This window comes from Megalobrama amblycephala, linkage group LG5 (genome assembly GCF_018812025.1).
Source record: "Megalobrama amblycephala isolate DHTTF-2021 linkage group LG5, ASM1881202v1, whole genome shotgun sequence".
In the NCBI taxonomy this organism is placed as follows: Eukaryota; Metazoa; Chordata; class Actinopteri; order Cypriniformes; family Xenocyprididae; genus Megalobrama; species Megalobrama amblycephala.
The window spans coordinates 36,306,976-36,325,584 of record NC_063048.1 but is presented as its reverse complement, the minus strand read 5'-3'; the positions used below and the strand labels follow the sequence as shown (position 1 = coordinate 36,325,584).

Sequence of the window (18,609 nt, the reverse complement as noted above, 5' to 3'; positions counted from 1 at the left end):
TGACTTTATAAATTGCAATTCTGACTTTATATCTCACAATTCTGACTATATCTCGCAATTCTGACTTTATATCTCACAATTCTGACTTTATATCTCACAATTCTGACTTTATATCTCGCAATTCTGACTTTATATCTCGCAATTCTGACTTTATATCTCGCAATTCTGACTTTATATCTCACAATTCTGACTTTGTCACGCAATTCTGACTTTATATCTCACAATTCTGACTTTACATCTCGCAATTCTGACTTTATATCTCACAATTCTGACTTTATGTCACGCAATTCTGACTTTATATCACTCAATTCTGACTTTATATCTCGCAATTCTGACTTTATATCTCGCAATTCTGACTTTATATCTTGCAATTCTGACTTTATATCTCGCAATTCTGTAGTGTGTAAGTGCAGCGTTTGTACTCCAGAAGTGAATGATTCCTCAAATCATGTGTCTTGTGTGCTGCTACTTTACTAAGTGATCAGATGCACCATTTTCACCGGCCGGACCATAAAGCAGGTGAAAAAATCCCACATTAAAGGTTGTGGAGAGCAGAAGATCACAGAGAAGTGAGGGCGGAGCGGCCGGTCACACGTGCCACGACTTGAACAGCTTTTGTGAAGCCAAAGCAGTTTAGACAGAGAATGACTTCAAAACAAATGCAACTTTTGAAGGACATAATTCTGTAGAATGATGCATAATTTCAATACTAAACACTTTAGATAGATAAATAAATAAATAAATAAATAAATAAATCTCAAAAGTAGATGTTTCTGAACTCACTATCTTTTCTTGTGTATATGGTGATGTACATCTAATTGTAATGGATTATTGAAAAAGAAAAAGCGTAGGGTGGGACTTGGTTCTATGCATCGGTTGTTGATTGGATAATGAGATGTGGGCGTGGCACTCAAAAGAGTTTGCAGGGGGCGGGGTTTAAGTGCACTAAATGTATGCACAGATGAAATGTATAACATACATTTAGAAAATAGAGAGGGTGGATATTCATTTCATGCCAAAACTCACTTTTTGTTATTATTGAAGCTCACTGAAATGAATGAATGAATGAATGAATGAATGAATGAATGAATGAATGTTTGACAGATTTTGTATGAGAAACTGACTTGCCCCCTCTTTCGCTGCTTCTGATTGGACGCACTCCACGTCAATCATCGAGGGGGGCGTGGCTATGATGTCTCTCTCCTTGTAACGTGTTTGAGACTCAGTTGGAGTGTCAGTGATTCAGTGACACGGACAGAAACATCATCCTCATCATCATCATCACCACAGTTACTGTACCAGCTTTACGAACACTTTCACTTACTGGAAACTTTTATCATTCCTAGCGAGGAAGTTTGTAGGAAGTTTGTATATCAAGAGAGTCTCATTTGATCCGCTTCTGGATTTATTTGGACTTTGCGCATCTGGACGTTCATGTTAGAGACGCTCGAGACTCTGTAAACTTCGCCAAAGCGCGTCACAATGTGTCACCGGAGTTTGTTGTGCATTTTGAGTGTGCTGGGCTTCTGCGCTCGGGTGGCTGGGGCTCACGAATGCGCACCGTGCGCGCTCCGCTCGTGCCCGCACCTCGGCGCGCTCGGGTGCGGTTCGGGCCGGGTTCTGGCCCGTGACCCGTGCGGCTGCTGCGAGCAGTGCTCTCGGCTGGAGCTCGAGCTGTGCGGCGGGCCGGACTGGACTCTGGGCTACTGCGGCTTCGGACTCACATGCGCCGCGCTCAACAGAACCGGACCGGCGCTCATACCTGAGACAGGTGTCTGCAGAGGTCAGTGACGCGCGCGAGCTTTACCTTGACTTCACGACACTGAGTGAATGTTTATGAAGTGTGTAAGACCACCCATGATGATGAAGATGAAGATGAAGATGAGGAGGGGGAGTAAGGTTGTGGATTTTGGCTCTGGTTGGATGAAATCAGTGAGAAATTATGCTTTTTTTAGTACACTGACTGATATAGTTTTCAGAAGGTAGTTCTGTACCATGGTAAAATAATGGTAATACCATGGTACTGTCATATAGCTCTGATTGAGATGTATAATAGCATATAACACTTTGAAGAATACCATGCTAAATGTCTAAAAAAACATGGTATTGCCATAGTGTCATGTTCAAAAACAAAATTCTATGTCCAAATACTATAGTACTGCCATGGCAAATGCCTAAAAAACATGGTATTGCCATAGTTCTGTGTCCAAATACTATAGTACTGCCATGGTAAATGTAAAAAAAGTGTTATTGCTATAGCACCATGCTTAAAATACTATAGTATTGCTATGGTACATATCCAAAAACATGGTATTGCCATAGTTCTATGTCCAAATACTATAGTATTGCCATGGCAAATGTAAAAAAACATGGTATTGCCTTAGTACCATGTGCAAAATACCAAAGTATTGCTATGGCACATGTCCAAAAACATGGTATTGCCATAGTTACTTGTCCAAATACTACAGTATAGTATTGACATAGTGCATGTCCAAAAGACCATTGATAATACCATGGTACTTTTTAGTTAGTGGAGACACAGATATGCTTATTTTGATTCCCATTTTTGTTGCTATGAGGTTTATAATGTCAAAATTGTCTGATAATCAAGAACAAGTTATTCGTAAGAGATTTGCTCAGTTAATGTGAATCCATCTTATGTCAGTCTAAAATTTCATCCTTCATTGATGTAATAATGGCGCTGATGTAACTGCACTGGATGATCGGCTCTTCTTCATTGACCGCAGTGTCCTGTGATTTGATCTATGATGTGATATTAGGCTCCTTTCCAAGAGTTTAGTAAGGAAAAGGTCATAATGCCTGACCGGAGCTGGACTTTCTCCATGTTTAAATACTTGAATTGCTCCAGACGGCTGAGCGAAAGCAGAAGTTGGTCTGTGGGAAGGTTTCCGGAGCTCAATTACCCCTCGTCTTCATCTTCCTCCTGTGGGGTCTGTGATTCATCCCAAGGGATCGTGTCCTTGATTAGGTTTTATTTACAAGCGCGGTGTTAAGGGTTAATCCCGACCCGGTGCGTAACCCTGCTTTGAATGAGTCTGATTCAATGGATGCTGTGAATGAGTTTGCCTCAACGGGTCTCAAATCCCAAAATCAGCACCTGAAAAGCCAGAACTGTTAGAGGAAAAAGTCTCAAAGTTAAGTTATATTTTAAGTTATTCTCCGTGTGGACAGCGTGGAAGTTTTAGGAGTGCGATCATGAGAAATAAAATATGATCATCATTTCAAAAAATTGAGGTTAAATAATGATAGTCGTTTCCAGCCACTGATTAACCAGCATCTCTTTAGCATAGTAATACATTATTCATGATTATCATCGATAATTACCTCATCCCCCCCATTAGCAAAGAAATTAATGAGGCTATTTATATTCTGACATGGCTGAAGACGAATAGAAGATGTGGAAATGAAAAGAGCTTGTTGAATATTGTATATCGGTCTTTTTTGGGGTACGTTCATTTGTAATGTTCTCATGCACTCTTAACAATAAATATTGGCATCTATGATTCCATAAAGAACCTTTAAATAATGCTACATTTCTGCAGTGTTCTGTTCTACATCAGTACTGCATATTTAAAGTGACAGTGTGTTATTTCTGCAGCAATCCAAACAGAATAATGACTGTTTTCAAACAGGTTTCCCCAGTATGAAACTGTTCTAGCAGGTCAATCACTGTCAGACCGCTCGTTTAGTCTCTTCAGCCTGAGGTCAGTCCCTGATGTCAGCTGTCTCCTCTCTCGGTCTGGACGCCAAGACAAACTTTCTCCATGTCCTTCTGTTTGTGAGTTTAAATATCAGCTTTCCTCATTTGACCTGCAACAATTATAAGAGAAACTGCAATACTGAGTAGGACGTAACTTGTTTGCATTCAGCCTCTCCAAAACTGATTAAACTAGTTATCATGTGGACTTTAGATAGCAGCACTAGAACAGACTGTTTTTATTACAGACTAGCCTGTGTTCAACAAGTACGTTCCCCATGTTTATGCATCCTGTTTGATCCAGCCTCTTTTTGGAAAACCTGTGCTGATAAACAGAACCAGTGTCTGATCCGTAGACGTGAACAGATGTGCTTTGTGGGCGCTCGCTACAAAAAGCGTTTGGGGTCGTGTGAAAATATGAAAATATCCTCGCAGGAAGTATTCATATGGAAAAGACGTTGGTGGAGCGGATCATTCTGAGGTGACAGGAAATAAAAGGGAAAGTTTTGGCAGGGTCATCTGACGGCTGGTTTGAAAAGCCTGTTTGTGATGGCGCTGTCTGCGTGAGAACAACCGCGACGTGGTTTTCCACAAATGGGACTTTTTTGTGCCAAATGCACCAATATCTGGCTGCTTTGGTTTAAGTACTCAGTCATGTCTGAGAATGTGGTTACTGTATTAACCAGTACTGTTCAATTTAAAACACATAATATCTCAATTGTTTCTCCAGCATTGAGATGAAAGTTCAAAAACATTTAGCAAGCCTTTCCAGCAGCTCAGAGATCTCAATATGAGCTGAAGCAAGTTGATATCCGCGGATTCTCTTACTGTAGGACTTGTTTGTGTCTGTTTTTATATTTCATCTCAGGAATTTTAGAATAGAAGCACATCTCCTCCAGTAAACAGAGAACGTTCTGGCAAGGTTCTCTCAAAGTTATGAGCAAACGTTCTTCCTGGAACATTAATAGGCCACGTACGCACTGTAAAGTTTCAGGAGTGACAAAAACGGTAATGATTGACACCGTGGTAACCATAGCAACGCTCTGGCGTCTTGCGTGTTTGGTATCCGCTATTCTGACCAAAGAAATATTACAGCGACAAAAGACTCATTATGTTCAGCAATTTTAACTGAAGCACAGTTGACGGAGGCGTCGTGTTTTGTTGATGCTTGTAGGCTGCTTCACAGTGCACGCTCTTGCAGTGTTGCCATGTCCACTTATTATAAGCGTTTTTGGGCTTGTTGCTTAAGCTTGGCTTGTAAAGCAATCTTGTTTATGGAGTTATTAAAGTGAGCTGGGTGGTTGCGATATTTTTGTCTTATTTTCTTATTTATATAGAATTTGAATTTATTTTGGTTTATTGTGGGCTTGTCCTTGGTCGCTGTTTTTCTAGCAAGGTCTGGCAACACACGTGTAAACCTCACTCCCCTGACCTCAAGAGGCATGCTGGCAACTGACGCTAGAAACTGCGTTTAGCATCCTTGTTAGCATGCCTGCCTCCCATGCTGGAGATGCCGGCTTGAATCCCGCTCGGATCAGCTTGATCAGTAGGACCGGTTACATTTGGTGCTGTGACCCGGATGGTAGTGAGGTTTAGGGGGTGAGTGTAACAGAGGCATGCTAGTAGAGCTGTGTGTGTAAACCTCACTCACCTGGCCTCAAGAGGCACGCTGCAGCAGCAATAGCTGCAGCAGCTGCAATAACAGAAGCAGCAATAACCACAGCAGCAGCAACAACAGCAGCAATAACCAACAGCAGCAGCAGTAACAGCAGCAGCAATAACCAACAGCAGCAGCAGCAATAACAGCAGCAGCAATAGCAGCAGTAATAACCAACAGCAGCAGCAATAACCAACAGCAGCAGCAGCAATAACAGCAGCAGCAGTAAAAGCAGCAGTAGTAATAGCCAGCAGCAGCAGCAATAACAGCAGCAGCATTAATAACAGCAGCAGCAATAACCAACAGCAGCATCAATAACAGCAGCAGCAGCAGCAATAACAGCAGCAACAATAACCGCAGCAGCAGTAAAAGCAGCAGTAGTAATAGCCAGCAGCAGCAGCAGCAATAACAGCAGCAGGAGCAGTAACAGCAGCAGCAGCAATAACCAACAGCAGCAATAACAGCAGCTGCTGCAATAACAGAAGCAGCAATAACAGCAGCAGCAGCAATAACCGCATCAGCAGCAGCAATAACCAACAGCAGCAATAACCAACAGCAGCAATAACAGCAGCAGCAGCAATAAAAGCAGCAGCAATAACAGCAGCAGCAGCAGCAGTAATAACCAGCAGCAGCAATAACAGCAGCAGCAATAATAACCAGCAGCAGTAATAGCAGCAGCAATAACAGCAGCAGCAGCAATAACAACAGCAGCAATAACCGTAGCAGCAATAACCAACAGCAGCAGCAGTAACAGCAGCAGCAGCATTAATAACAGCAGCAGCAATAACCAACAGCAGCAGCAGCAATAACAGCAGCAGCAATAGCAGCAGCAATAACCAACAGCAGCAGCAATAACCAACAGCAGCAGCAGTAACAGCAGCAGCAGCATTAATAACAGCAGCAGCAATAACCAACAGCAGCAGCAGCAATAACAGCAGCAGCAATAGCAGCAGCAATAACCAACAGCAGCAGCAATAACCAACAGCAGCAGTAAAAGCAGCAGTAGTAATAGCCAGCAGCAGCAGCAGCAGCAATAACAGCAGGAGCATTAATAACAGCAGCAGCAATAACCAACAGCAGCATCAATAACAGCAGCAGCAGCAGCAGCAGCAATAACAGCAGCAGCAGCAGCAACAATAACCGCAGCAGCAGTAAAAGCAGCAGTAGTAATAGCCAGCAGCAGCAGCAGCAATAACAGCAGCAGCAGCAGCAATAAAAGCAGCAGCAATAACAGCAGCAGCAGCAGTAATAACCAGCAGCAGCAATAACAGCAGCAGCAATAATAACCAGCAGCAGTAATAGCAGCAGCAATAACAGCAGCAGCAGCAATAACAACAGCAGCAATAACCGTAGCAGCAATAACCAACAGCAGCAGCAGTAACAGCAGCAGCATTAATAACAGCAGCAGCAGCAATAACCAACAGCAGCAGCAGCAATAACAGCAGCAGCAATAGCAGCAGCAATAACCAACAGCAGCAGCAATAACCAACAGCAGCAGTAAAAGCAGCAGTAGTAATAGCCAGCAGCAGCAGCAGCAATAACAGCAGCAGCATTAATAACAGCAGCAGCAATAACAAACAGCAGCATCAATAACAGCAGCAGCAGCAGCAATAGCAGCAGCAGCAGCAGCAACAATAACCGCAGCAGCAGTAAAAGCAGCAGTAGTAATAGCCAGCAGCAGCAGCAATAACAGCAGCAGGAGCAGTAACAGCAGCAGCAGCAATAACCAACAGCAGCAATAACAGCAGCAGCAGCAATAACCGCATCAGCAGCAGCAGCAGCAGCAATAACCAACAGCAGCAGCAGCAGCAGCAATAAAAGCAGCAGCAATAACAGCAGCAGGAGCAGCAATAAAAGCAGCAGCAATAACAGCAGCAGGAGCAGTAACAGCAGCAGCAGTAAAAGCAGCAGCAATAACAGCAGCAGGAGCAGTAACAGCAGCAGCAGCAATAACCAACAGCAGCAATAACAGCAGCAGGAGCAGTAACAGCAGCAGCAGCAATAACCAACAGCAGCAATAACAGCAGCAGCAATAACCAACAGCAGCAGCAGCAGCAGCAATAAAAGCAGCAGCAATAACAGCAGCAGGAGCAGCAATAAAAGCAGCAGCAATAACAGCAGCAGGAGCAGTAACAGCAGCAGCAATAACAGCAGCAGGAGCAGTAACAGCAGCAGCAGTAAAAGCAGCAGCAATAACAGCAGCAGGAGCAGTAACAGCAGCAGCAGCAATAACCAACAGCAGCAATAACAGCAGCAGCAGCAATAACCGCATCAGCAGCAGCAGCAGCAGCAATAAAAGCAGCAGCAATAACAGCAGCAGCAGCAGCAATAACCAGCAGCAGCAATAACAGCAGCAGCGGTAGTAGTAATAGGTACTTGTCACTACCTCAGGAGTTAAATCAGTTGTAGAATGCTGTTGTCACTCCTGTAAATGACTGAACAGCGTGTACAGAACAGGATTAAGCTCTAAATTAATATAGCTGCAGTCTGAATGTGGCCAATAGAATGTTTGTTCAAAGTTATCTGTAATGTTCTCAAAGCATTAGCACAAAAACATTATTTATACATCATGGAACGTTTTTTATTTTGTTGTTGTTGTTGTTTTATTTGGATGTTTGTCATTTTTTAAATTGTTACTGCTTGTTTGAGAACATTCAGAGAACATTCAAATGTAACATTCCTAAAGTGTTTAGAGAATGATAAAATGGAACATTCGCATTACCAAGAAAAAGGTTTGTATAAAACTGGATGTTTTGAACGTTCAGAGAACATTCAGAAAAAACATTTTCATAATCTAAAGGGAATGTATTAGAACGTATTTTTGTAAGCTGGGCTATTACATCTCCTGAGCAGTTTTCTTCTGGTTTGTTTGGTGAGAGTTTGTGAGCCAATCCCCAGGAGAGCATCACGGGGGACCGTAGGAGCCGTCGAAGCCGGTTTGTCTTTGTTTATTCACATGCGCCGGGCTGGGGGGTCTTCAGGAGAACCTGCGGGAGCCGGAGGGGGTTCTGCCTCTGACGTGGATACTCTAGACTTATTTAACACACATGCGGCTGGAAGAGGAAAACACAGTGATGCATGTGAGGGGCTCAAGAGAAACTTGAGGCAGTGAAATTCAGAAAGACTCAAACTGTGTCTAATGTACAAATGGGGTAATTCTTTTCGCTCAGAGGTTTCTCTTTTAGAGTGAAGTTCTCGATTATGTGTCAGTTTTATCTCATTGCATTGCTCATGAGACATTAAAGAGATCTTTTCAAGCATGCCATGTCTCGTTTTGGCACCATTCTGTGGAACGAAAGCAAACAAATCTCACTACAGCCGAGACAAACGAGCCTGACGTTATTGAGTAACGCTGTCTTCTTCTTCTCTACAGTGGTACCCGATGCGGACGCAGACATGGAGGACGAGCGCTGCCCCCTGGTGAGCGGCTGTGATCGTGTGGACGGACGGTGTGTGTGTGAGTCCAAACGCTCCTGCATCAGAACCTACAGCTATCCCGACAGAGACGCATGCGTGCATGCTGGGAAAACAGGTATGAAGCCTGTGCAAAATCGATTCTTTTTCGTTCGGATTGGAACACGTCCCAAAGTTTTCTTTGCGAGCAGCTCTGACGTGTTTTAACAGGTTTGTGCATGATGTATCTTTAAATAAACTGTCATGTCACATCGTTTATGTTCAGTGTAAAGTTATTTGAACCTAAATTTATTTAAATTCATTGAACCAAGTTTACATTAAGGTGAGTCGCAATTTATATGCCACATTAATCATGGTCTATTAATCATCTGTAGCCTGTGTTTGACCTGAAACTCTCTGTCTCTCAGGGTCTCGCCGTCACGAACACAGACACAAGTTTGTGGGCCCCGCGAACCCGGCGTGTGTGTTTTCTGGCTGTAATCTGACGGCCGACGGCTGTGTTTGTTCGTCCCAGAGCTGCTATGATCACTTCACGTACGTCAACCGCAGTCAGTGCCAGCGAGCAGCAGGTAACGCAACATTTCCAGTGCATTAACACTCAACAGGACATTTGAGACAGGATGTGTGTGTGTGTGTGTGTGTATGTGCGATAGTTTTAGAATTTTTGCACCTATTATGCTATTTTAAAGGCTCCTAGTTTTGTTTTGGAGGTTTACAATAGGTTTACACCCATCCAAGGTCAAAAAACACTTTAATTTTCTCATAATATCCACTGCAGCATCAGCTCTTTTCTCACAGTGTCTGAAACTGTTCGTTCAAAGATTCGGTCTCTCTAAACCCCGCCTTTCTGAGATTCTGCTCTGCTCTGATTGGTCAGATGGCCAAGTCTGTTGTGATAGGTCAGAAACCAAACGCTCATTATCATATCTGAATCTCAGCTCTTGATTCACAGTGATACGAACAGTAACGATGGTGTCGGTTTTATCATATCAATCTCATCAAAGTGGATTTGCTTTGGTCGTCTCGACATGAACAACACATGTGATTGAGGGCGGGGCAAAGCAGATGCTGTTTGCCAGCAGCCAATGGGCTGGTATTATGCAAATTAGTCACAAAATGATGTAGATTTAAGCAGGAATTGAGACTGAAATTACTGACGACTCGTTTCAGACAGTTCAGAATCGATTCTTTCTTTTGGGAGACAAAAACTCCATTTATCTTTGATCTTTGATTCACAAACAGCTCTGTTACACACTGCATGAACGGGAATATCCGAAAAAGCATAATAGAGGCACTTTAAGATATAAAATGGATAATTCCAACTGAAAACCAAACTAATGAACTGAATTACCTGCTGGAAGATGATTATTATTATTATTAGTTCCAGGTGGCATCTGGCATTCGATCACATTTACTGTGGGAAAAACTGGATCAAATATGTTAAATGTGTGTATTACACTCTTATTGGTAGCAGAAAGCATCATCAGATTAGACTGAATATTTAATAAACAAACAAGCAAGTAGAGGCAGAAGATGTGTAGAACTTTGTGAATGATGGATCTTTAAAGTTGGCATGAAAGGAAAGTTTCGCTGGTCTTTTCTTCTCTATTGTGTCATATATACGAGTGAAACGCTTCTCAAACAAGAACAAATGTAGGGCGGGGCTTGATTTTGTCTGTGTGGAATTGATTGGATGGTTGTGGTTTGCTATTGGTGGATCTCATGTGAGTGACAGGTTGCCCCGCCCTCATCATCAGAGAAGAGGTGCTGAAAGAGGGAGGAGAAGATATTCTGATTCAAGATTACCAGGAACATGAATTTAACACAATAATGATGTGCAGCGATAAATCACACTGCAATATTCCATTAAAAAAAACAAGAATTGTCCATTTTGAATTCATGGTGACTTTAAATTCTGAGCAAGTCTGTGACGTTTTCTGCATACATCGCTTTCATGTGTGAACGATTAAAATTGTGAATAAAAAAAATGCTAAGTAAGAAAAGCATTTTTTGCAGTGTACCTAATGCAAATTTTTATCATTTTTATCATTTATCATGTGACACTGAAGACTGGAGTAACGATGCTGAAAATTCAGGAATAAATTACACTTTACTATATATTCACATAGAAAACAGCTATTTTACATTGTAATTATATTTCATAATTTTGTACTGTAGTTATTTAAAATTGTAATATTTCACAATTTTTACTGTAGTTATTTTAAAGTGTAATACTATTTCACAATTTTTAATGTAGTTATTTTAAATTGTAATATTTCACATTTTTACTGTAGTTATTTTAAAGTGTAATAATATTTCACATTTTTACTGTAGTTATTTTAAATTGTAATATTTAACAATTTTACTGTAGTTATTTTAAAGTGTAATACTATTTCACAATTTTTAATGTAGTTATTTTAAATTGTAATATTTCACATTTTCACTGTAGTTATTTTAAAGTGTAATATTTAACAATTTTACTGTAGTTCTTTTAAATTGTAATATTTAACAATTTTACTGTAGTTATTTTAAAGTGTAATACTATTTCACAATTTTTAATGTAGTTATTTTAAATTGTAATATAATTGTAATATTTCACAGTTTTTACTGTAGTTATTTTAAATTGTAATATTTAACAATTTTACTGTAGTTATTTTAAAGTGTAATATTTTACAATTTTACTGTAGTTATTTTAAATTGTAATATTTAACAATTTTACTGTAGTTATTTTAAAGTGTAATACTATTTCACAATTTTTAATGTAGTTATTTTAAATCGTAATATAATTGTAATATTTCACAATTTTTACTGTAGTTATTTTAAATTGCAATAATATTTCATAATTTTGACTGTAGTTATTTCATATTTTAATATAATTGAAATAATATTTCACAATTTTTACTGTAGTTATTTTAAATTGTAATATTTCACAATTTTTACTGTAGTTATTTTAATTATAACATTTTTACAATTTTTACTGTATTTTTCTTCAAATAAATGCAGAACTCTGAATAGCATTTCTGCAGTTTCATGTCTTGTGACATTCATCTCGGTTGCTCCACTCAATGTTTTAATACATGTTTCATTTCTCATGTCAATCAGCAGTATATCGTTCCTGATTCAGTATCTGTAACTTCAGTCCAGTATCATTTAATGCATGTTGAGTTTATTTAACAGCGTCTCTTGTTTAGATAGTGAGCTTTACTTCAGTACTGTAGTTTTATTCTCTCAGCACCTAATTATTCTCCTGGTTTATTATAATAGTAATCAAAGTGAAGCTGTTGACATGAACCTGGAAAGAATTTGTAATAATAGATGTTGCAATGCATCACATGATCCGTTTCTCTGAATGAAGAGCGATTGGCCTGTTATTCTCAGTGTTTGTAAAAGGCTTGATGTTGTTTAGTTTCAGCGTACAGTCTCAGTGGAGTAATCACTTCATACTGTAACTGTCGAACCCGAGACGGACCTGCGAATCCGTCCAGCGATACAGTAAACAAGATTTCTTGGTTCTGCCGCTCCTTTTGTTCAGCGACGGCCCTTCCAGCAACCAAACACTGAGCGCTGCTTGTGTGCGATTACTCAAGCGCACATCTGTTGATCATTAGCTTGTTTGCACGACTGTTCGAGTGGGATGTGAGTGTCTGTTTGTTATCAACGCTTCAGTGTGGAGCTTATATAACAGACTCGTCCCTGAAAACCATGTTTCCGCCACATGCGGCGCACATATGATCAGGTATCTGTTAGTCTCTTGATGAAAGGCGAATCGCATGTCAGATCTACAACATCTATTAAAGAGGCTATTACTGTATCTGTACATGGAGGTGTAAAGATTTTTTTAATGTATGTGTGTATACACTACGGTTCAAAAGTTTGAGGTTGGTATGATTTTATAAAATAGTCTCTTCTGCTCACCAAGGCTGCATTTATTTGATCAAAAATACAGTAAAAATTAAGAAATATTATTACAATTTAAAACATGTTTTCTATGTGAATATATAGTAAATTATAATTTATTCCTGTGATTAAAGCTGAATTTTCAGCATCATTACTCTTTAATCTTTACTGCCACTTTTTATCAATTTAATGCATTCTTGCTGAATAAAAGAATTAATTTAAATGATTTTAAATAAATTTTGCATACCCAAAACTTTGAGTTTGAGTGTATCATGTTTTTCACAAAAATATGAAGCAGCACGACTGTTTTCAACATTAATAATAATAATAATCATAAATGTTTCTTGAGCAGCAAATAATCATATTAGATTGATTTCTGAAGGATCATGTGACACTGAAGACTGGAGTAATGATGCTAAAAATTCAGCTTTGATCACAGAAATAAATTACTCTTCACTATATATTCACATAGAAAACAGCTTTTTAAATTGTAATAATATTTCACAATTTTTACTGTATTTTTGATCAAATAAATGCAGCCTTGTTGAGCAGAAAAAAACTTTAAAACTTTCAAAAACATTATAAACCTATTTTATTTTATTATTTTATTCTATTTTATTCTTTATTTTATTTATTTATTTATTTTTATTATTTTTATTTTATTTTATTTTATTATTTTTTTAAAATTTATTTATTTATTTTTTATTTTAATTGTAAAATCCCAAATACTGTTCCCACTTCGCCTTCATAATTTGTAACCAGTAAAATATTGTTACAAAGTACAGCATCTCGAGAGACTAGCCAGAGTTTGTGTGGCATTTAGTCACCCAGTGAATGATCGCTTGCACTACCTGCTAATATGGGTTGAAATATAAAATCACAAGTGTTGCTGAACCTTTCTGACGTTCATGGCGGGTGAGACTTGGCCTCGCTTCTGCTAATGAAATCATTTAAGCTAGTGCCATTGACAGCATCACAGCGCCGGTCACCATGAACCTCTTCATTAGTTCTGCTCGCTCAGCGTGTCTTTGTGTCGAGACTCTTCAGAGCGTCAGTGTCTGAGCAGACAACACATAAACACAGACATGAAGGACAGACTGTTGCTCTGCCAGTGTGTGTGTGTGTGTGTGTGTGTGTGTTTACTAAGCTGTAATTCAGTGCAAATTTGACCCCAGAAATGAGCTAAATTTGACACAACCTTACTGAGACATTTCGGGACGTCCTCTATTAGAAAAGCGATTCATAGGAAAAATAGAGCTGTCAATTGAAACATTGAATCCAAATCGAAGTATAATGAATCCATCGTTATATGGCTGAGTGCAATTATCAAAGGCTGATTTAATGAATAAATATATGCGCTGCATGTTTCAGAGTCAAGCACTGTGTTCATTTGTACGTGATTTCAGCGGCTTGTTTTACAGTAAACGCTGCTCCACATGAACTCAAGCGCTGCGAGTTTGTAATATAATGTGCATTTAAAAAAACAACCAGCAAAATAAAAGCCTCCGTTTGAAGATAATTCAAAATTAAATCATTGAATGGTCAGAAAATGTCTCGGACACAGACAGGCTTATCATGTTAAAGTATTCTCTGTTCAGAAACACCACATGTGAGCGGTTGTTTATATTTTCATATCAGAAACTGTGCCGTTGTCATTGGATCAAGTCAAGGACATGATGTGAAACTGTCCTGTATGTGCTGCTGACGCTACCGGAGGCTTCTTTTTGCTCTTAAAGTGATCGTTCACCCACAAAAGATGTTTCAAACCTGTATGACTTCCTTTCTTCTGTGAAACGCAATAGAAAATATTTTGTTCATACAGTGGAAGTCAATGGGGTCCAGTTTTGTTTGGCTCCCAACGCTCTTCAAAATATCTTCTTTTATGTTCCACAGAAGAAGCACCTAAAGGGACATGGTGATGACATGAAAAATATAAGATGGGTGGAAAAACTGTTTGTTGTTCTTTCGCAAAACTTTTGCGTTCTTCTGCATTTGCTCACAAAATCTTCTGCATTAAGTATAATAGATTGCGAATGGCATTTCATAATCCAGGGTTTTCAGTGTCTCAGAGCGACTCATTCTGAAGTAAATCCTGCTCCACATCTCTGAGAGTGATGCACAGCTGACAAAATAAGCCTGCAAAATTAAAGTTTGATGGTTTAACACTTCAAAATGAAGAAATTAAGCCATACATATTAGTATTGTAATTTTACAGTACTATAAAATAAAATTATTATAGTTTTTTTTATTATTGTATTAATGTTATTATTAAATACTTAATTTAACAGTGAAATATTACAATGGTAATATTTCTTACTTTAATATTTTTATTTAGTAATAATAATAATAATAATAATACAATTAATAAATACATAATAGTAATGATGATGATGATGATGAAAATAATAATAATAATGATAATTATTATTATTATTTTATAGTCATATTGATATATAATCACAACATTTTGGCAAAATTGTTATTATTACAATAGTAATATTTCTAATTTTGTTTAATATTTTTATTTAGTAAAAATAATAATCATAATAAAAATAAAATAATAAATACATAATAATAATTAATTATTATTGTTTTATAGTTATTGATATAGAATCAATCACAAAATGTTTGGCTAAATTGTTATTATAATAACAGCTGAAGTTATTATTAAATACTTAATTTTACAGTGAAATATTACATTAGTTAATGATATTATAATATTTTTATTTATTAAAAATAATAATCATAATAAAAATAAATTCATACATAATATCAATGATAATGATGATAATAATAATAATAATTATTACTTTTATTATTATTATTTTTATTTTATAGTTATTTTGATATATAATCACAACATTTTTGACCAAACTGTTTTTATTACAATAGTAATATTTATGATTTATTAAAATATTTTATTTAGTAAAAATAATAATCATTAATAATAATAATTATTATTATTTTATAGTCAAATTGATATATAATCACAACATTTTTGGCCGTGATATTATTATAATAACACATCAGAGGTGCAGTAGGTTGTGAAGGCCATCTCATGTTTGTCTTTGACACTGTCAATCTTTCACTCCTGTGTTCTGCTGAAGTCACGGCCGGCACTGCAGCGAGGAGCTCGTCTCATTGTGTCTCTTCACGTGAACTAAACTGAAAATCGATGTTAAACCAGAGGACTTACCCCAAAAAAAGCCACACAGGGGCGGCTGGACTGAGACGGCTTTGTTCTGCGCTGACTAGCATCCAAAGTCAGTCTCTGAACAGAGTGCACATTGTGCGCTTTTTCCATGAGTAAACCCTGCTTGTCAACACAGCCTCCTCTGCCTGCGAGCGGCGCGCTACGGAGGAAGACTGCCGCCCTTGTGCCCTCCGCGCAAAGAAAAACACGTTTACAAAGAGCCGCTTCACTTTCATGAAAGAGCGTCTGAGATCTCAGATATATGCATTGTTTACAAAGGGCCTTTCTGCGCTTATAAAACCAATTTCCGCTTACCCTGGAGGCTTCATGTGTGTGTGTGTTTGCTGCCCAGACGTGATGTTAGTGTTGCTAGGCACTTTATACTATTACACCATTCTGCCCGTGACACATTTGAGCCATTTTCAGGACTGAATATATCAAGCACCTTAAATGAAGCCTTTGTGCTTTTGTGTGCCGAACGCGAGAGACGCCATTGTGTCGCCGACGACTAGCTAATTATCCCGGACGAGCCCCCAAACAGAAGGTAAATAATGGCGTATGCATTAGAAGCTGAATTTGTCCATGACCTATTGTGTTCGTTCAGCTCACGCTCATAATTGTTGAACATCAGGCTTGGAGACGGACGCCTTGAATCACATTTGAATGACAATATGAGCTCTGATTGCTTTGACCTCTGATGCTCATTACTGAATCAGTCTGCAGACATATACACATGCACATAATGGTGCGCATGAAAACGTTACATAATGTCATTAATGGAGTTTGCAGATGGCAAAATATAAAAGCAGATAAATCTGAGCGCACTTTGAGGCATTGTTCAGATCTCTTCTGAAACTCCAGAGGAGTCTTTTTCTTGGGAGAAACATCTGAGAAGAATCAGACTCTCTGAATATTGTTGTTGAGAAACTTGACGCTCACGATAACGGCTGAAACACAATTAATTTCTGTCCTCCTGAGATAATGATGATAGCATCTGAAAAACCATAGTATTACCATGGTACCATTGGAAAAACATGGAAATACTGTGGTTTATTTTATAGCTTTATTTCTATAGTGCTTTAACACAATACAGATAGTTACAAAACAAAAATTAGTTCAGTTCAATATTGTTTTGTCAAAGCAGTTGAATCTATAATATTACTGAATATTAACTAATAATAATAATATGGTAATAATATTGATACTGTGTTATTGCTATATTCATATACCATGGTAAATATATTATACTTCATTAAATGCTTTATGGCAATGTACTAGAGTTATTATGAATCAGCGTTTTTGAATGAATCTCTTGAATGAATGATTCAATGACTCACTCATAAAGACTTCACTTGTTTCATTACTGGATGAATCAGCATTTTTGAATGAATCTCTTGAATGAATGATTCAATGACTCACTCATAAATACTTCACTTGCTTCACATTGCTGGATGAATCAGTATTTTTGAATGAATCTCTTGAACAAATGATTCAAAGGCTCACTCATAAAGACTTCTCTTGCTTCATTACTGGATAAATTAGTATTTTTGAACGAATCTCTTGAATGAATGATTCAATGACTCACTCATAAAGACTTCACTTGTTTCATTAATGGATGAATCAGCGTTTTTGAACAAATCTCTTGAATGAATGATTCAATGACTCACTCATAAAGACTTCACTTGTTTCATTACAGGATGAATCAGCATTTTTGAATGAATCTCTTGAATGAATGGTTTAATGACTCACTCATAAAGACTTCACTTGTTTCATTACTGGATGAATCAACATTTTTGAACAAATCTTTTGAATGAATGATTCAGTGACTCACTCATAAAGACTTCACTTGCTTCACATTGCTGGATGAATCAGTATTTTTGAATGAATCTTATTAATGAATGATTCAATCACTCACTCAAGAAGACTTCACTTGTTTTGTAAGTGGATGAATCCGTGTTTTTGAATGAATCTCTTGAATGAATGATTCAATGACTCACTCATAAAGACTTCTTCATCAGTGTTTTTGAACAAAAAGATCACCATCTTTTAACGATTAATCGTGCATCTTTAGATTCTGTTAATTGAAATAAAGTTGAAATCAAATAAAATGTAAATATTAGTCGAAAAACTTGCCTTGGCAATGAACTGAAATAAGTTTACATTTATTAACTAAAACTAACTAAAGCTAAAACTGAAATGAAGATAAATTAAACCTAAATAGTAAACCTAAAACGAATACAGAAGCACATAAGCAGAGCAGTTTAACAAAAACTAACATGAAACTAAAAATATAAAAATAAAAGGTAATTCAAAATAACACTGTCCTAGAAACCATGATATTACCATAGTACTTGTGTAGGAGTTTTAATGAATTCATTCAGCCACAGGACAGAGATGAATTCAGCGGTTCTGCCGTTAACGTGAGCGTCATTTTCCTCTGTGACAATATTCAGAGAGGAAGCTGATCAATGCGAGCTCTGTGTGGAGCGGAGCTAAAGTAAACACTACGGTACAGATATGTATTTATTCAGCAGTTTCTGCGGCTCAATCGCAGCCGTCACGTTTCCTACCCAAATATGAGCCGCACACACACTGACTCTATTCTGTGCCTGTTTTGGTGGTTTAAACAACCTAATTTGCTGTCAATTAACCGTCTTTATGACCCAGAAACCTATTGGGGACCGGCCCTGTTGTGTGTGCACCAGTATAGTGGGACTGCCGTCTTGTTCT

The 18,609-nt window shown here is 38.0% G+C and overlaps 1 protein-coding gene across 2 annotated transcripts in view; it reads left to right on the top strand.

Moving 5' to 3' along the window:
* Nucleotides 1-1,194: 1,194 nt before the first annotated feature.
* LOC125269233 (cysteine-rich motor neuron 1 protein-like) overlaps nucleotides 1,195-18,609 on the top strand; it is a 57,974-nt gene continuing 40,559 nt past the window's right edge. The window contains exons 1-3 of one of the 2 annotated variants that reach the window (XM_048192106.1): nucleotides 1,195-1,783; nucleotides 8,749-8,907; nucleotides 9,197-9,358. In XM_048192106.1, the coding sequence (XP_048048063.1) occupies nucleotides 1,483-1,783; nucleotides 8,749-8,907; nucleotides 9,197-9,358 (622 nt within the window). In that variant the 5' untranslated portion in view covers nucleotides 1,195-1,482. The remainder of the gene's footprint in view (nucleotides 1,784-8,748; nucleotides 8,908-9,196; nucleotides 9,359-18,609) is intronic. The other variant, XM_048192105.1, reaches the window with a different exon arrangement.